The 19,929-nt window shown below is 43.7% G+C and overlaps 1 protein-coding gene across 8 annotated transcripts in view; it reads left to right on the forward strand.

The window, feature by feature from the left end:
- Positions 1–18,997, forward strand: part of APLP2 (amyloid beta precursor like protein 2) — a 48,056-nt gene extending 29,059 nt beyond the window's left edge. The window contains exons 5-18 of one of the 8 annotated variants that reach the window (XM_080567975.1): positions 1,095–1,270; positions 1,817–2,034; positions 3,696–3,863; positions 5,929–6,044; positions 6,255–6,329; positions 7,520–7,678; positions 8,080–8,208; positions 10,711–10,810; positions 11,395–11,565; positions 12,164–12,199; positions 15,066–15,148; positions 15,977–16,051; positions 16,502–16,657; positions 17,450–18,997. In XM_080567975.1, the coding sequence (XP_080424101.1) occupies positions 1,095–1,270; positions 1,817–2,034; positions 3,696–3,863; positions 5,929–6,044; positions 6,255–6,329; positions 7,520–7,678; positions 8,080–8,208; positions 10,711–10,810; positions 11,395–11,565; positions 12,164–12,199; positions 15,066–15,148; positions 15,977–16,051; positions 16,502–16,657; positions 17,450–17,551 (1,764 nt within the window). In that variant the 3' untranslated portion in view covers positions 17,552–18,997. The remainder of the gene's footprint in view (positions 1–1,094; positions 1,271–1,816; positions 2,035–3,695; positions 3,864–5,928; positions 6,045–6,254; positions 6,330–7,519; positions 7,679–8,079; positions 8,209–10,710; positions 10,811–11,394; positions 11,566–12,163; positions 12,200–15,065; positions 15,149–15,976; positions 16,052–16,501; positions 16,658–17,449) is intronic. The other 7 variants (XM_080567976.1, XM_080567977.1, XM_080567978.1 and 4 more) reach the window with 7 other exon arrangements.
- The last annotated feature ends 932 nt before the right edge of the window (positions 18,998–19,929 follow it).

Here is a 19,929-nt window from a genome sequence, read left to right on the forward strand (position 1 = left end):
AGTTATGTAGTGACGGTTAGTGGAGGTTTTACATAAGAGATGGATTATCTTCTCAGAATAAATCTAGCCCTTGGGTTTTTTTGATGTTTTTGTTTGTTTTATCTGACTAGCGAAAATGTTACAAATTCTCTGCACACCTATTTCAGCTGGGAGTAATTAAAACAAGATCGTGACTAAATGTACACGTTTTCTGTTTTGTAGAAAGAGCAACACAATGTTTAATTGTGACAGTGCTAGTAAATAGGCGTTACGGATGCAACGATTACACTTGTATTTCTGTAACTTCCTGGGAGCAAAAGCCCATCGTAATAAAGCTGTGCTAGAGGAATCGCTTTTTAATTGAGGGCAAGCTTGCTTACGTCCAGAAAATTTTAAAATCATTTGCTTTCAACATAATTGGAGAACTTCTCCAGAAATATTTGGCTCATTTTATATCCGTGCTGTAACAAAACAAAACACAAAAGAGTTCCGATGTGCATAACAAAGCCTTTCTTACTCCATTCCTTTCTGGGGGGCACCACAAAACGATATATTTCCGTAGTTCAAGAGAAGTATATAGACATAATGTCCGATCACAGTTTGCATTGGGCTTTTTCTTGAATTATCCGATTGATTTTCATCTACAGCGTGTTAAAATAATCTTGACATAAAGTGCATTTGAGCAATTACTCACTTACTGCAATGTAAAGTTTAATAGATAAAGTTTAATGAAATGGCCAGCCCAGAAAAGCAAACAGCAGCTCTCTTCCTTCCAAGTGCTCTCTCCCTCGAGTTGGCACAAAACGCCTCGTTATTTTTCCAGAACTCAGGCTGACAAGTCAGCAATTGGTAGGGGCGGGCTGTTGGGGTTGGTGCATGAGCACCAGGAAGCACTGCAAGGCTCTGAATCTGACTTTTCTGGGGATTTTGTTTACGCTCCGAGTCTCAAATCCATTTGTCTTTAGTGTTCAGACTTAGGTCACGTGTCGCTATTGCGTTTTTGCTGCAAAAAGTAGACCCTTGGTAGCATCCTTGGGACCTCTTGTAGGCAAACGTTGGCTTTATCCAGAGTAAGAGACCAGTGCTGAAGTGATGCCTGTGGGCTCCTCTTCCAGGCGTGCCTGACAGAAGGGATGATCCTGCACAGTTACGGCATGCTGCTGCCCTGTGGAGTAGACCAGTTCCACGGAACAGAATATGTATGCTGTCCTCAGACAAAAGTTGTGGATGAGGCTCTGTCCAAAGAGGAGGAGGATGAAGACGAGGATGAAGACTATGACGTTTATAAAAGGTGAGGTTCTTACTGCTGGCGTGGATGTTAGTAGCTCTATGTGAAGTTGCTGTCACCAGTTTCATGCAGTGACTCCCTGGTGGTGAGGATTGAGAGAATTTCTCTGCTTTTGAATTTCCCAGAGGAGCATCCTGAACATGAAAAAGCCTTGCAGAAGGTTGACTTTGTAATGCTCCTTTTACTGGAGCTAAACAGCCCCCTCCTTCCATCCTTTAGCCAGTCAAAAGGACTGATTGCTACAATAGGTTTTTAACCCCAAACATTTTAGGCTTTCACTTACTGAAAAGGAACTGTTAAAAAACATATTAGGAACCCCCGCTAAGCCAGAGGCACGGAGTAGCTCTGCCTGTAAGAGCAGGCGTGTCTGTAACAGGAGAAGTCCCACTGCTGTGGCTGATGGGCTGATCAACAATTGGTACATTTATTTTCCCATCTCTTGTGTTTCTAAAGCAGATGAAAAGAGAATCATTATTCTGTTACATCAAAGCTTGGCTACAAAGTGGTTAGCATTAGCTTAACCCCCCTAACTTAACTGTATCCCTTCAGTGAGTTCCCTACAGAGGCAGGTGTAGAAGATTTCACAGGAACAGCTGTGGAGGAAGATGAAGATGAAGAAGATGAAGGGGAGGAAGAAGAGGATGTGGTGGAGGATCGTGATTACTATTATGATAGCTACAAAGTAGACGACTACACTGAAGAGACCACTACAGAGCCTAGCAGTGACAAGGCTGTTTCTGAAAAAGAAGTTAGCAGCGATATGAAATGTAAGTCACATTCTAGCCTACAGGCCTCCTGCTTCCCTGTATTCTTGTTTGCTGTCAGTTGGCGATAGGCTTCTGAAGTCAATAAATGCCACTTGGAAGTTTCATTTGCCAGATAAGTTAGCAAACAGAGGAAAGCTGATGATGCTTATGTTTCAAGTGTTGAAATTAACTCTCTAGAGCATGGGCCATATGTTTCTAGATAAACAGCAGTTCCGCTGGCAGAAAGCCCAGTGTTTGGCACATTGAACAGGCACCTCCATGAAGGTGCAGTGTTGAGTCAGAAAATAATATGTCTACTAATTTTGGAAAATCTTAAGGAGGCATTCGGGGTACAGTACGAATCCCTAGTTTTGGGTGATTGCCTTGAATTTGGTGTTTTGTACCCGGATTACAAAAGGGAAGCTTAAAGCGGGGGGGCATATTCTGCAGAAGTGGTGTTAAAGGTGCCCTCTGGCCGTTTGAGGTTGAGGAATATCCTTGGTGCTCCCCTTCTAGTCTCCATGTTAAACAATAATAGCCTTTGCATAAACCCTTCTCTTTCCTGAAAGTAAGAAAAATAGCACGATTGCCCCACTTCTATTATATAAGCATTTCCAGTAGCTTTTGTTAAGCAGTAGGTGCCAGTGCAGAGGGCATCTGCTGATTGTGTGGTGCTTCAGTGTTACAGTGCCCTATGCTTTGCATGAAGTGTCTGCAGAGGAAGGAGGAGGGGGAGAGGGAATGAAATTCAATTAGCTACAGATCACTGAATCGTTGCCAGCAGTTCTTGCATCTTGCTGGTAAACCGCCAGCATGCTGCAGATAATTTCACGTGCTGAAACACGGCTTAGATCATATATGTACAGGACTGTTACAAATCTGCAGATGTCGAAACAGACTTGGAACCAGTTGAATGGGGTGTCTGTTTTGGGGGTACACAGTCTGTTTTCTCAAAGTGCTGTGAACAGTTGCTACCTTACACAGTGTATCTGTTCTCTTGCCTCAAAATAACCCGGTGGCTCATACTGCCTGCTTCTTGTAAAGCAGTCCACATGCCATGGCTACCTGGAGTTTCGGTATTTAGTGCGTAGATGTTTCAAAACTTGAAAACCTAACAGCTCTGATTGTCGTGGCGATCGTGTTCCTTGTGCTTAGCCTGCCTTCTCACTTGCTTTTATACCTCACCTGTAAGATGTGAAGCATCTATCCAGGCAGAGTGCAGTGGAACAGGACATCACCGAATGCTTTAGGCAGCCCTAATGGGTTTTCTTTCCATCATGCTGGTTTTATACAGTGGAGGCTCTACCATTGGGACACTCAAGACATAACTCTAGCATCAGCAAAAGAGGTCCTTGCTGTTTCTGCCACTAGCTAATGTGAAATCACTCTTGCAGATGAAAGCTCCATGTTGAGACAACGGCTGCTGCACGTTTGCCTCAAAGCAGGACGTGCAGGCCCTTCCCCGAATAGTGCTGGCAACCCTTGTGACGGACACTTGTAAAATGTTAAAAATCCCCCCAAAACTGACACGAGCCCTTTGATGAAGGGCCGATGAGGTAGTAATGCTGAGGCTGGCACAGGTGCCCAGAGGAAGGTGTGAACTACAGCTACCACTGCTTTGTAAGTCGCTTGGCGAGGCCTGTGCTCCTCACTAGCTCATGTTCTAACCCGTCTCCACACAGCTGTCTGCTCCCAGGAGGCGATGACAGGGCCCTGCCGGGCTGTGATGCCTCGTTGGTACTTCGACCCTAACAAGAGAAAGTGCATTCGCTTTATATATGGAGGCTGCGGAGGCAACAGGAACAATTTTGAGTCAGAGGAGTATTGTATGGCTGTGTGTAAAAAGATGAGTAAGTCCTGCCTCCCACTGGCCCTTTTGCAGCTAGCCACTGTCTGTCTGGCGTTTGGTGTCTCCTCCTCCTTGCGTGGGTCAAGAGAGGATCCGTGTATAGCCCATCCTTTTGGTTCTGGTGTCTGTCCTTTTGCAGCAGTCTCCTCTTGTCTCTGCTTCTCGAGGTCTTTAGGTTTGACTTTCCTGGGGAAGGTGGCTCTGGATGTATTCTTTCTGTGCTCACGGTTGGTTTGCAGCTCTTACCGAGGGCTTAGTTATCTTCTGGGTTTATTGCAGGGACCGGGGGCTGTCTCTACCCTCTTGTTATGAAAACATGTAGCTTGCCTCTTTGTGTAACTGGCTTTTTTTTCCTCAAATATGTGGAAGAAAGCACTTGCTTTCCCCAGTTATATTACCGTGCATGTGTTTGACTAGTCAGTCCTGAAAAGCAAGCTGCTACTCGCCATTCTCCTGGTAGTAGGCGTTCTCTTGCTATTATATTTTGGGAAAACATCAGTGAAGTAGTGTAGAATTCAGATTCCCACTTTCAGCTCAGTTTGAAATATGAATCGTGACTCAATCCCTGCAGTTTTGAGAGCTTGAGGTTTTTGGCACCAATTTCAACTGGCTTTTATGTCAGATGATAAAACTACCAAAAACATTTTAACCTCCTTATTAATCTTATTGTTGAACTCCAGCACTTCCACTTCAGCTACCATTAAAGCCTTTTGAAAGGCTTTTTGTGTTATCTGGGGCTTGGCAGTCTGACTGTACAGCCATAATCCTGTTTACAAAATGGGCTTCATGCAAGTGCTTTAGATTGGGCTGATCTAACTGAAGTGATGAAATAAAAGATGCGGATGTCAGGAGCTTTTTGTACAAAAGTCTGTCCTGTTACAGAGGGATTTGGGGCTGGAAAGAGTTCTCTGTGTCAAAGCCTGGTTCAGAACTGCCATGAGTAGGCCCGGAGTACAGTGCTGGTCTGTCATTGTCCTTGCACACAACAATAATGCCTATGTTGTATGTCGCCAGTATTTCATGCAGTAATTCTTTCCCCTTCTCCACTCCTCCTTCCCTAGTTAGGATAGAGGATTGTGGATTCCAGGGCACGCTAAACTCTTAGCCTTCATTCACGCTAAAGCGCAAATAAATTTTTTCTCCAAAGCATGCTGCCTTTCTGTGATGTCGGAGATTTTATCTATCCAAATTAATAAAGATGTTTGAAGGGTTGCCTTAATTTTCCCTTTCTGCCCTCTGTCTGTTAAAGGGCAGTGACAGAGTGCATCCTGCTTGCCACAGATCCTTTGAGAAAGAGCTCTGCGATGTGCAGTGTCTAAAATCGTAGCCCAGAACCTTGGTTCAGCTTTTCTCGAACTGCAGTGTGTGGAGTACAGACCTCCTGTTGTGGATTTTGCAGGCGCTTGTAACTGTCAGTTCTAAAATTTTATTTCTCCCCTTGTTGGATTTGAATGTCTTAAAGATACAAGCCGTTCAGATTATTGGACAAGTCAATTTGTCTCACTGAGCCTCCTTCTGTTGCTGTCTTGTCTAATATCATTGCCTGTTAGTTCTGTACGGTGCGTCTGGTAGAGAAGGTAGGTTTGAAGTGTAAAATATTGGGTAGTGTTTTGTGCAGATTTATTGTCAAGCTCCCTAATCACATTAATGATGTCTGGAGCCAGCTTGTCAGTGAACAGCTAATGCACAAAATGTCATTTAAACTATCCAAAGCCAATGTGAAAGGGAAGAGGGAAAAAAAAAATAAAAGTTCTTTATTCTGCAATCCGAGTCATTCTGTTGCTGGAGCTGAATAATGCTCGTCTCAGAACTAATGAGAAGACTGAACAGGTGCTGGTTGCCGCAGTGCATTACTGTGTGTTTGGGATGATGTAACTAACTGGTGTTGTGCGGTAAATTGGCAGCTTAGAGATACAGAAATGGACTCCTGGTAGGTGGTGGTTCAGTAAGCTCAGCCTGCCAGATTGTTAATGCTGCAAGCATGGAGATTCCTCTCCCTACCTGTCTCTTACAATCCAGGACCACAGATTTCTGAACCCCCACTTATCCGTACCCTCTCTTTGCAGTGCCAACTGACGATGTGGATGTGTACTTTGAAACCCCTGCTGATGACAACGAACATGCCCGCTTCCAGAAGGCAAAGGAGCAGCTGGAGGTCAGACACCACAACCGCATGGACCGGGTGAGCATCTAGCTTTAGCCTTTTTTATTGCCCTGCATAGTTGCTGTCCCTTGTTGTTGTGAACAAATTGGCAGTGAAATGACTTTTCAGTCACCAGCTTCTTTGAGTTCCTTGCAACGTGACCACATTGTGGCAGTTAGATTTTCACTTCTCCAAAAATCTAATGTAAATTTGTGGCGTGTTGATTTGTTCTGTCCTTTTCTTGCCCAGGTGAAGAAGGAATGGGAGGAAGCAGAACACCAAGCCGTAAATCTCCCCAAGGCAGAAAGACAGACTCTCATTCAGGTAGGAGTTGAAGGACCTAAAGAAAAAAGCTACCGGTGCTTGGCCTTCATCTTGTCAATAAACTAAATGAGAGATGCTAATATTGTAAGCTAAAAGATGACTGAAATGGAAGAGTATCTTTTCCTCTTCTGTCAGCAGTTGCCTTTTAGAGGAGATTTGATTGAATTGCGTGTTTTGTTCTTAAAGTTGGAGATGATCTGATACTGTGCCAGGTCCTGTCCCAAGCCAAGTAGTAGGAAGCTATCTCATCCCCTGAGCCTAGCGACAGCAGAGTCAAACTGTAACTTCAGACCTTTGGCCTGCATTGCACTAACCAGTGGCCTCCCAGCCCAGTTCAGATTGGCCCTGACTCTCTGGACACACATTTCCTGTTTGGGCAGACTTAGTGAAAACCACTTAGACAGCAGATAAGGCTGGTTTGCTGCCAAAATGCCAGTCTTCTGCCTTATGATTAGAGTTCAGTTGGACTATGAAGTTAACCAGGGATATGCTTTATATGGGATTGTTAGAGGCAGTGACAAACAGGTGAAGTTCCCTCAAACCAGTATACAGCTAAGTGACTGACTCCAGTTCATAAGCCCACTTTGGATTTTATCCTGGAACACAGTTTTCTCTGTACGTTATTTAGAATAAGCTACCTTTTGAAACCTGTACAAGTCAAAAAGAGTTTTCCATTGTCTCTGATGAAATACAGCAGCACTTAATGGACTCTTGTAGTTCGTTTGGAGATGCTCATTATGACCTTTCTAATAGCATATATAGAGATGTCATCTGAAGGCATGCTGATGAAAAGACCTGTATGTGATACCTTTGAGTTCTGCAAATTCAGATTAATGGCTGTAGGGTGAAGGGATCTATCTTGTTCATGTTTTACAAAGTTGAGGGAAAGAGTTAATACTATGGCATTCATTCAGCACAGTCTGGGTCTCCCACCTCAAAAATGATCTTTATCTGCAAGGCCATATGCCTTCTTCAGATCTTTGAAGTGGATCGTGAAGGAAGTTTGGAAGGTAAATTGTCATTATTTAATTTGCAAATATGAAATCTGCATCAACATCTGTCAGTTCCCCTCTCTCCTACTCTAAATGTCTAAGATGTGCAATGTGACAGACTCCATTTATTCTAAGGAGGTACGTGAGAGAGATACTGACGCATACAGTGTTTCATACAGACTCTGTTCCCTGTTCCAGCACTTCCAGGCAATGGTTAAATCTCTGGAGAAAGAGGCAGCAAGTGAGAAGCAGCAGCTTGTGGAGACTCACCTGGCTCGTGTGGAAGCCATGCTGAACGATCGACGTCGGATTGCTCTGGAGAACTACCTGGCTGCCCTGCAGGCTGACCCACCACGGGTGAGTTCCTTTGCAGCGGTATTTTACAATGGGGTAGTGCTGGGAATGGCTTGGTGAGAAAACTGACTGGCCTGCTGGGGCAGAAGCTGGGAATAGGTTCCCAGTAAAGCTTTTTCCCATCGTGGCTGTTCCTGCTGAACATGCAGTGGGTCTCCTAATTGACTCACTCTACTTTCCGTCTGTTTAAAATCCGTCCGCTTTGTTTAGTGCTCACAGGGCACAGCGTTCTGAGTCAAACAGGCTTAGGGTAAAGGGAAATTATATAAGAGGTGAGCACAGATCTGTCCAGTAGCAAAGCATGCTTACGTCTCAAGTGCTGTATTTCAGTTGTGATTTTCATTTGAATCAGATTTTTATTTGAATCAAATGAATTTTAACTCCTTGCTCCCCAACTCCTACAGCCCCACCGCATCCTGCAAGCTCTGAAGCGCTACGTTCGTGCTGAGAACAAGGACCGTCTGCACACCATCCGCCATTACCAGCACGTCCTGGCAGTTGACCCAGAAAAGGCTGCACAGATGAAATCTCAGGTATGAGTATGTTTCTATCAAGGGAGGCATTGTTATCCAGCAGTGGCTGTCAGAGACTCTAGAAGGCATGCGTCAAGTCCTTACACTAGTTTGCTGGGTACTATAGCAACTTGACATACTTGTGTAGAGATCTCCCATTCTGTATGCATATTGCCTGTCACCAGATACTCTGTACCATTTGCCTTGGTACATGACTCAGTGTTAAAAATCTGAGGACTGAGATACTACCATGGAACATCTGGTTTTAGCTGTGGATTACTGCTGCTCACAGTAGCAAGTCTAGGGATTAGAACTAGTTTGGTGCCACTTTTGTGTTTCCTTTTGTCAAGCATCGATGAAATTATTTGCTGGGAACTTGGTCATCTTTGAACACACTTTAATTTCTTTCAAGACCTTCTGTCTAAATGACCTTTTCAAGACCTTCTGTCTTTCATTTCTTTCAAGGCCTTCTGTCTAAATTTCATTAGCTCTGTTCTTTATGATGGCTGTGTTTTGGGTATGTGGCAGTTCTCTTGTGCCTCTGCAGAGTTATTGCCTTGTTTCCATACATAACCCTTGCCAAGCAGTTTATCATCATTCCTAGCTCTATTCAAAGGTCTGTTTTGATGAGTTTATTTTGCCTTGTTGCATTACATTTTACTCCTGAATAGCCAATAAGTCTCTTTCCTTCTTCTGGATAGTGTATGTGAATATGCTGCTTCAAATGGGTGTCAAACCTGTCCAGTGTAATTGTAAGAATAGATGCAGATATTCTACAAAGCTTTCAGGTTATCTCCTGATACTTGTTTTTAGAACCCTGCTCTTAAAATGGTGAAAGATGTACTGAAATGTCCAACTAAGATACAAATTAAGAATGGCGTGTTAATATGGAAAGATCTGTTCAGAAGGGTATGTCCTTTCACGAGTTCAGAGAGAAGCAGAGAGAACTGACTGCTCAGTTGTTATAGCTTTAGATATGTAATCTGCATTTTACCAGCCTCAGTTTGTGGCTGGTCCACTGCTTTGAAATGTCTTTTAATTCTTTAGTGGATGAAAGATCTGCAAGAGCCAAAAAGAATGGAGAGCTGCAAGGAGACAATGCAACTGAGCACACCCAGTGCTGCCCAAATGGAAAGAAAAAATGCTTAATTACTACTCTGCTGTCTAACCAATAGATAGAAATACTGTGGTTTAAGAGTAAGACTGGGGCTAGAATCTGTTTGTCATCTCCAGTGAGGTGTGGAGTAGTGTTGCAGTTACTTTTCAGGAGTAAACTTCACACCTGGAGATGCTGATCCCATGGGTTTCATGTTGATTTGCTAGGTGATAGTGGTGTACCTCTCACTCTTGTCTCTCTGGTTTTCTGCCACTGATTCCTGCTTTCTGGTTGAGCTGCACACCCTCAGAAATAATGGTATAACTGCGATATTTACAAACTGGTGTTTGGCTCATGATACAGAATATACAGTAGCATTTTCACAGACAGCTTAGCATATCAGATGCAGTCCACCCTGACCCTTTGTTCTAATGCTGCCAAAGCCCAAGGGGGGAGTGCGTGAACTGTATTCTTAAGCCAAAACCTAAACAGTCCTTAATTCATTCTGAAGGCTGCAGTGTCAACAAATCGACATGCGAGGGATGTGGGTGGTACAGTTCAATTTCCATTCGCTTTACTTTTCAGATGCACTTTAAGCTCCTCAATCGATTCTTTTGATTGACAAGCTGCCACATGTAAAATTAAATTGCTTTCATCCTTGCTCTTAAAGGTCAGGTACACCTCAGACTGTAAAACAGGTCCATTCAACTCCTTAGCTTTTCTCTAACATTTAACTGTCTGTATTAATGTGTTTCTTGGTCTGCGTGATCCCTGATTATGCAGCACCCTCTGCAGGTCAGGTTTGACTTCACCAATGAATTTAATATGCTAGGGAAAAGTGATTTGAGGTTGCATAAGGTTTGGATTTATGTCTCAAATGAAGGGAGAAAGCTGTTGCAGGTGGGGGGGTGTAATGAGCATCAGACATATGCAATGCCACCATGCAGAACAAAGGCACCTTTGTTCTGAAAAGAGAGGTGATAAATAATATTGTCTGCTCCCTTTGCAGGTATCTTTTTTTTTTTTTTAGTAATCGGGAATGGTAATCCGTTTAATAAAGCACTTAATGTGTAGTTGCTGTATGCAATGGATTATGACCGTATCTGGGATATGGAAAATAGCAGCTTCAGTGCTTCCAACAGAGAGCTGGTTACAGCAAGAGTCAGCTGAATCCTCTCTCTCTTCCCCAGCCTTTCCCAGAATACTAAAAGAGCCATGTACCAATAGCCAGTTCCAGTGAAGTATGAAGTGTTAGAAAGCATCAGTCAGAGTATTGAACTAGATGGGCCAACAGAATGGTCTCATTCTGTTGTCTGTCATGGCAAAGCCCCCAGTAGTAAATTTGTTATTAAATAAGTGGAGTATCAGTACCAGTCAAGTGACTGGCAGCTTTTGCCCACTCCCAACACATTCTTGTACATTTGCAGGTGATGACACATCTCCATGTGATTGAGGAGCGGATGAATCAAAGCTTGTCGCTGCTCTACAAGGTGCCATATGTGGCTGAAGAAATCCAGGATGAGATTGGTGAGTGTCTCTGTGTGCCAGCCCCCGTGCCACAGTGTTAGACTAGGATCTCCTATTTCAAGTGAAGTAGATAGCAAAAAGATTGCTAGCACCCTTGAACCCTTGAAGATACCCTTAGCAATAAGCACTTGGGTCTAGGTGTAGGTACTTCGGGGCAGATATTCCCTGGGTTTTGCAATGCAGCAAGTGAGAATAGCTTGTGCTAAGAACTTCCACTGTCTGCGTAAGAAAAGTCAGCAACAGTTGGAAGCAACAGTTGGAATTGCAAAGCTCTCTTTCAAAGGCAGATGAAAAAAGATCCATAAAAATACGATGCTTTCCTGTTTTATAGGATTTTAATCCCTTCTTGCCAAAACCTCTAGCCACATCAAACCTCTGGGCACTTATTAGCACGTTTTTCTAGCCAGCGCCTTTACTGAGGATTCCAGATGAGACTTGAAAGCAGAAAAGATAAGATAACGTGGCAGCCCAGAACAGTGTTCCTATTGCAGCCCTGCATCAGCTAGGTTCAGACCATCTGTGCCCCTTTCTGTTCTTGCCAGGCTTCATGCAGTCCGTGTAAGATTTCCTCTTATTCTTTTTAGATGAGCTGCTTCAGGAGCAACGTGCAGACATGGATCAGTTCACATCCTCCATTTCTGAATCCCAGGTGGATGTCAGAGTGAGCTCTGAGGAAAGCGAAGAAATTCCCCTGGAGGGCAAACCTTTCCGTCCGTTCCAGGTGAAAACCTTCCCAGCCTTGCCTGAAAATGAAGGTATGTAGAACCGGAAACTTGGGTTCACTTGTTTTTACAGAACGCAGGCACTTTTTCTGAACTGGTAGCTCAGCTCGGTGGCACAGGATGCTCCATCCCTTTGGGTCAGTTAAGAGCAAAGCAGTTGCCCCAGCAGTACTCCTCAGACTCCGTCCCTTTGGCAGAGGCAGTGCTGCTTGTACTTTGCACTGAGCTGCTCTCTTGATTTCCTGATTCTGCTCGTTGCAAGGCTGCTTGGTATCTTCCATTTTGCAGGGAGTGTTAAATTTTTGCTTTGTGGCTTGATTCTGAAATTCATTGTCAGTCCTTAACCAAAATGTTCTCATGTAAACCTTCGTGCCGTGACCTGCTGAAGGGCCACAGGATTTTTTTTTTCTTTCAATATGTATCTATATTTTTTTTTATCAGCGGGTGTTGACATCTGGCGTGTGCGTGTGTATTTATTTTTAAAATGCTTGAACAGAGTCCTGAGCTTAAAGAAAGCTGTGGACTAAAAGCTTTCCCAGGGACTGAGTCAGAAATCATGCGCAAGCCTTTTTTCCTTTCTCTCTTAATCTCCTTTCTCTGCTATTTTTGTTTTTGTTTTCCCTCCTGCTAGATCCTCAGCCGGATTTGTACCATCCAATGAAAAAAGGTTGGTTCTAAGCTGCTCCCTCACAGTGCTTTCTATCACTCTCCTACCTTCTCTGTGTGCTTGATAGCTTCATTTTAGTTTCATACTCACCTCTATTTTCATTTCCCTGCCCTCATTTAGATCAGTAACTTTCTATTTTATTTGTTTAGGCCTAGTGATAAAGAAAGAAGCTAGTTTGAATATCCAATTGATTCTGTGTGTTCCTCTCTGATGGGCTAGCAAGGTGCCTCAGAATACATAATTAGTTTCTTTGCCCACAAGAAATGTGGGCTGAGCAGTTTGTCTGAAGCCATGCCGTATTTTACGTCTCTTTATTTGTACTCGTGGTCAACAATTCTCAAAATAAACCTTGCATTGCTGGTGGTAAATAGTCCAGAGGCTATTCTGCATGCTGTGGAATCTGTACTTGCCACCTGACAACAGCACTGAACTAGGAATGAGAGTGCCCCCCCCAAGACATGGGGTGTGTTTCCCAGCTACATGTCCTCATAGGTATTATGGAGTACAGCTGCTCTGGGACGGGTAAAGTAGGAGATTCCTCTGTGTTTGTCTTCTCAGCATCCCCTTTTCAGAAGTAGCATCTCTCCATACGAGCCAAGTCCAGTGTGATTATACATTTCTCCTTTAGCTCATTATTGATTCTGCAGTAACAGAGCGCCTGGCTAAAAAGGGGCTGACTGGCCCTTAAAATGGACATAGAGATATTGGTGGTAAATCCTTTGTCAGAGATACAGCCTCAGGTAAGGATCAGCCCCAGCTGATCTGCTAACAGGTTTAGTTCCCAGAGCAGAAATGGAAGGCTGATTGTCAGAATGCTTTCGCAGAACAGTGGCATGTGAGGTGAGCGTGGGGAGTAAACCAGTCGTTTTCTTTCATCTGTCTTTGGTTCCAAATACGTCGCGCAGAATTTCAAAGCAGAGTAAAGGATTTTGCTAATAACCATTTAATATGAGCACGAATAACTTTGTAATGTGGTGAAGGCCAGGCAGCTGAACTGTTTTCATTACCAGTAGCTCTTTACAAAGGTCACCTTCATCCCTCTTGTGGAGCAATTCACAGCTAAGTCAGTGTACTGACTGCTCTGGAAAGAATTGTGACAGCCTTTACTTTGATTCTTGGTTGATGACTGCTGTGTTGACATAAAGATGATAAGCATAAGCTGGTCCTCTCCCCATTTGGGTAAATAAAAGAGTTTCTGATGACTTGGGGACTAAGATTATATCCTGTGTTTCCTTCTTCCTCTTTTCATTGAATTTCACAAGGGCTGCTAGGGAGTTCTGTTTTGTGTATGTGTGTGCGGTTTGTTTTTTTTTCCTTTTTTTTTTTCCCTGGGAAGTGTATAATCTAAACTGTGCCTTAGAGCTACATAGAACTGGGTCTGTTATTTGGTACAGCGCGCTGTGACAAATAGCAAAGCTCAGTGCAGCAACTGAACTCCCAGCCCTGGAGACTGTTATGTTGGCTCTTGAGAATTGAATAAAGCAGCCATAGGCCAAAAGCTGGCATAGTAGTTCTCTTAAAAGCTATTTCTGGTCTGTCCAGAAAATCCAAATCATTGACTTTCATAACATGACCTGCTTCAACAGCCGTGGGGAGTCAGGCGGGCAGTCTTGGCCATGCTTGGAATCTGATTACTGTCTCCAAAGAACTGTAGAGGAAAAAGGGATGCAGTAAAGCCCTAGATGCTTCTTTTGGGAGGAGTTGGAGAGAAACATTAGTTTCCTTGGCATTTTTGCGCAGTAAGAAGCTTGTCACAGTAAAAACTTGCCATGGAGCCAACTATCCTTTCCTTTGCATCTCATTAAGGAACATGTGCCAATTTCAGCACGGGTTGACATAATGTCTTAGGCAACCTGCAAGCTCAGCAGTTTGTGGAGAGGTGTATGCAGTCACAGTGTTAAGTGCTGTAGTGGTATTTCCCCCGCTTCATGCTCCTCATTGGAAGAATTCAGTTGTGCAGGGCTGACGTTTCACTGTCCTCCTGCTTTAGCTTTAGGGAGGCATAGATGTTGTGAAGGACATTACGTTGTCCATACTAATAATGGAAAACTTGCAGTCTCCTAACTTGTTACGTTAGGTCAGAGTATATTGCATCAGACTGTTATTGATCTGATCTTTCTATAAATGCTTGAGATCAAAACAGTTTATGCAGAGCAGCTGCCTTCTGTTAATTGATATTCTTCTCTTCAGCTTGTAGTAGTTTTAGCCTAGAAGTGGGTGAGTGATGTTCTGGTACAAAGGCTAGTGTAGTACTTTGCTCCTCCTTTGCCTTGGGATTTATTGTTTCTGGGCTTGTGCCAGCTACGGGACAGAAGCTCATTACAGAGCTGTGCTGGTTGACCTTGAAATTCTCATTCCCGAGGCGCTTGCTGATGTACTTGATTTCAGAAGAATGGGTGATGCTGACCGTGCGGTTGAAAAGTCTTCCCTGTGTGCTGGTTGTCAGCAGAGGGGAGATGTGCCCTTCCATCGTGGGGTCACGCGGGGGTGGTGGTGACCCTGGCTGACACTCGCAGAAAGGAATTGCACGCTCACAATTTGTGTTACATGTTGCCTTGGGCATTCTAACAGCAGTACTTAACAGTATGGTATTTCTGGATTTACACTTCAGCCTGTTTTGGTGAGTCCTGTCTGCTTCTCTCATTGCCACCTCATTTCCCTTCATTAACAGAACCTCCCCAATCACTTGTCACTGTAGCATAGCTTATGAGCTCCCCTTCTGACACAACAGCATGAAGACAGCTTAATAATCAGCGGTCCATGCAGTTAAACGCACTAGCCATGGCAGCTCTACAAAGAGTAGGTAATCCTTCGGAAATGTCACTAAGGGCTGACTAACGGTCACTGCCTTGCTCTTTTGGTGCAGGTTCTGGCATGACGGAGTTGGACGGGCTGATTGGCGCTGAAGAAAAAGTGATTAACAGCAAGAACAAAGTGGATGAAAATGTGGTGAGCCCTCCACCTTTATTTTGTAAAGCAAAGCCTGCCGTGGACACTAATTAATAGCAGTGGCTTATTTCCATGTCTCCTTCCTGCTAGCAGAATGTCAGTGTGTTCATTATCCATATGGTGTGGGGGAGTCAGTTTTCTGACTATTGTAGGCTCTTAATACTGATTAGCATCAGAAGGGTGGGAGGGTGAGGGAAGGAGAGAGATCTGGATCTTTGGCAGTCTGAGCTGGAGAAGTGTCTGATTTAGTAATTGCTTTCCCAAGCAGAGACCCTTTGATACACCTTTATTTTAGCTAGGTAGCTTTCTGTCTGAGTACACTGAATGCTGGTGCATTCCACCTGCCTTCCCACGTATTTTTCCTAGCAAGGTACATCTCATCTTCTTGTAAAGGTACGTGACCCAGTAGGCATTAGCTTTATATGCAGTGTAAAAAATTCACTAGGTCATAGTGGCAGCTGTCTTGCCCCAGTTACGTGGCTTAAAAAAAAATATAAAATTGACTTCTCAGAGCCTACTTTCAGAATCGTTCTATAGCCGTAAGTTAGATCTTACATGACAGAAATGCTGTGTCCAAGGCAGGGACCTAGGTTTTTAATTTGTGTCTTTAGTGTGAGGTAGTCTAGGCTTCCAAATGGTTGCAGTCAGTAGCTCAGTTGGCTCTAAAAGTTGGAGAAGATCCCATGCTTTGGAGAGCAGGGGAAAAATGGTAGGTGGCTCTGAGCTCTTGCTTGTATTCATTAAAGTTCTCTTGTCTGGTTTCATACTCCTTCTCCCACCTGTTTCTTACAGCTCCTTTCATAAAATGCTTTTTGTGACCGTTTTCAGGTAATTGATGAAACCCTTGATGTGAAGGAAATGATTTTCAATGCAGAGCGTGTTGGTGGGCTGGTGGACGAGCCGGTATGTATATGGCTACTGTGTCTGGTGATCGATGACTTCCTGAAACTGGATTTTGGTTCTTGCATAATGCTGAATTCCGGGGGTTCAATGTGTTGACTCTGCTATGGCAAGTCATGCAGAGCATAATGCAGGATGGCATTTCTGCATAAAGATAACAGTAAAAACATTAGATGCTAACTTGACTCTTTTGTTGCAAAAGTGCTTTGTGGGGTATGAAAGCAGTGTGAGTCAGTGCTTGTCCAGAAATGCCTAAATGGGGAAACGATTTTGTGTTCATTGCCCTTTTGACAGAAAGGGATGAAATATTTATACCGCCAAGTATAATCGGTCGTGCCGCGATACCACAGATGGCTGAAGACCTTATTGGTGGCCTCCTTTCAGGCCTGCATTTAGCAGGGCAACTCCCACATCACTCCTCCTCTACCTGCTCCATTGTTTTCTTCCTTCCAGGATAATGACAACTCGCTTCGTGATGACTTCAGTTTCAGCAGCAGTGCCCTTATTGGGCTGTTGGTGATTGCTGTTGCCATAGCTACTGTTATAGTCATCAGCTTGGTGATGCTGAGGAAGAGGCAGTATGGGACCATCAGCCATGGAATTGTGGAGGTGAGAAACCACTCCTGCTCCATCACCGAGTATGAAAATAGTCAGCGCTGAATCACATGTTGTGTGTAGGGGGCGAAGATGGCAGTAGCTGCCAAGACATCAACTGCTCCGCTCCTAGCTAGATGGGACTTAACTCTGTTGAGGCTGACATCTTCATCGCTTATTTATTAGCATGCAGGTACCGCTTGTCAGCGTGCCATGCTGGGACCTGTCACTTCACAGTTGTATTTGCTTATCACAAGGAATTCAATTAGGCTTCCCTGTCTGGCTGGGGATAGGATTTAACAGTAAATGAGCTTTTCAGGCGATATCTTTAGCAGGGGAGTCAGTCAGTCAATCTACAGTAATTTGTCCTCCCAACTAATACAGCAACTATTAAGAGCGTGATAAGCTGAACACTGAGAAGCAGTTTTTTCTTAATCCTTCAACTCCCAATATGCACACCGCTAATGGCAACTTAATGGAGTCTGAAGCAAGGTGTTCTTCCCCTTTGATCAAGTGATGAGGGAAATTATAATGACCTCTCTAATGAGAGAAATGGGTCCCAAATTTGTAATGTTAACTAACTTATTAGAGATCTGGGGAGAACATCTCCAAAGGAGCAAATGCAGGCAGTAGGAGTTAACACCTGACCAAGGGATTCTGTTAAGCACGTTATTTTTGTGGTTTACCTTTTTTTCTGTTTACCACTCAGCACGGTATTTATCCAGCATTTGTCGATTAGCGCTCCTTAATATGAAGTGAGGCCTGCGAGTCCCTCCTTTGAGCAGTAACCATCTGGTCTTTCTAAAGGTTGACCCAATGCTTACCCCAGAAGAGCGGCATCTGAGCAAGATGCAAAACCATGGCTACGAGAATCCCACTTACAAATACCTGGAGCAGATGCAGATATAAAAGAGATGAAGATACAACAGCCCTGACCAGAAGAGGAACAGGGCGGAGGGCCAAAGTGGTCCAGCGTTTTGGATCAACTACTGACCAACAGTTGCTTCAAGAGGACTTCATCTTACATTCAGAACTCCTGGATCATTAAGACTATAATTACTACTGTAGAGTTGCAATTTCCATTCTTTTAAATGGGTGAAGAAATGATAATATAACAATATGATATATAAATCTCCTTAAATGGGAAAAATGGATCTATTGCAGATATTTGACTGAGATGTAGTTTTCTTTTTTTTAAATAATCTGAAAAATACCAGTTCCGTTGTACTGTTGTCTGATACAAGCTCTATATATATAAAATGGGAAATGTTGATTTTTATTTCTGATAGACCACCTGTATATTGAAGGTCATTTGTACCAGCCCACCTTGTAAAAAGGAGACAGTTGTGGCTCTTCAGTCATTCTGGCTTTTATATATAAAGCAGTATTCTTTTTTCTTTTTTTTTTTTTTAAGTGAATTTTGCTGGGAGTTGCAAAGAGATTAATTTAGGGATAGGAACTATGACAGCATAAGCAAGGAAGCAATTTGGAATGGTAACTAACAAAAATCCTTATAATGAGAAAAAAAAAAGAAAAAAAAAAGAAAAACCCATCCTCATACGCCAGTGGTGTGCACCCTGCTGCTTAGCAGTTAGGGCTCTAGGAATCAAGACTCCCTGGAGGCAAGGAGTTAAAAGGCTTCTAGCATCTCTGTTTATAGTTATTCTAGTGGAATGTTAGAACATGGTTTGTGCATACTGGGGTCTGCACATTCCCCTTTCAGATTCAGTTCTGCTCTAGAGTTGGAAGTTCCTGGTATTGAATTTAAATCCTCCGTTCTTGAACCAGTTTCCTTCAGTACTCACCTGGCATTAACAGCCCCCTCTTGCTACTACTTTCTAATTTTCCCCAGCTCTCCTGCCTCACCAACATGGTAAGTAGTTAAAGAGACGCAATGTTTTGAGCCTTTGCATCTCTTCCAGTGATGTTGGGCCATAGGCACGGCTTTAGGTCTTAGCCCAGAAATGACAAATCACTGCAATAATCAGCACCTTGGGAGCTGATGAACGTGGAGTTCACTTTAACAGGGGAGAGAAGAGGGATAAGTTGAGAAAGGGATACTGCCTGCTTTAAGGGAAATTGGATGCATAGGCCCTGAGAAGAACAAAAAGGGTATCGTTCCGCTCACCATCATGTCTTTGTAATGCTTGTATAGTTGGTGTTAATGCTCACGGCTTTTTTAAATCTGGAGGTTCTGGTAACCTGTGGTGTATTTTTTCTATTTTTCCTGTGACTTTACTTTCTTTTCCCTTCCATGTCTCTTCCCACTATGCACAGATTTACCTGCAAACTCCTTAGTGTGGTCTGTGGGGAATGTACAAAGTTTAAACACATCAATAAACACTTTAACTTCCAGATGGTTTCTTTTCTTTATTCACGGACTCGCTTAGTTTCCCTCTCCTCCCACCGTGCCCTTGCCAAACCTGTGGGGACCTTTCCCCACCTCTTTTCCCACCTCTCCTTCACCTCCCATCTTTGAAGGATGTACTGATACTGAGATTGTCTGTTCTGCCCTGCCCAGAGTCTTTTGTGGTACTTCCAGATCCTGCTGAGCTCTTTGGAGGGAAGGAGGCGTGAAACTAAACCACTGCGCAGGACTCGTGAATAGCGTTATATCCCCACGCTGCAGCTGTTAGACGCCGGAGCGCAGGTCAGTTAGAGCTGTGGCTGCTGTTTGTAATCTGGCTATTTGCAGGAGATGTTGTGAAGTGGTGATAAAATGCCAGAACTGCTCCCTGGATGAAGGCAGCCACTGGCACGGCTTCTCAGGGAGAGCAGAGCCAAAGCTCTCTGCGAGAACAAGCTGTTGTTGCTCCTCAGCAGTCCCCCAGCCCTTCCTGGCTGGCTGTAGGAACAGCTCCAAGTTGGAAGTAGGGGTGCCGCAGGAGATCTTTGAATTCATGGGTTAAGAGGGCATTCAAGGAGCCAGGTCTCAAATGGTGACACAATTTCATTGAACTCTTCCTGTTGTTGATGGCCAGATCTGAAATACTTTGAAGATGTAAGAGCCAATGGCTATAATTTGCTGACTGTAATTAGCACTTACTGTATCACTTTTAATGTCTGTTTTAGGAAGGGAACTTGGGTGTTTGGCTCAACTTTTTATTCTAGAACACCTAAAACTAACAGCCTGTAAAGCTCACAGCTGTCCCTGCCTGTGTCTGTCATTTCTCTTCTATTTTCCCTTTTTGAAGTGTGACCTCGAGCACAAATTTCTCCTCTCTTGCGTCTCACTGAAATGTCCGAAGAGTCATTGCCATTTGAGCACTGGTTTTGGAAGCCAAGAG

This window comes from Anser brachyrhynchus (genome assembly GCF_964034855.1).
Source record: "Anser brachyrhynchus genome assembly, chromosome: 25".
Classification (NCBI taxonomy): domain Eukaryota; kingdom Metazoa; phylum Chordata; class Aves; order Anseriformes; family Anatidae; genus Anser; species Anser brachyrhynchus.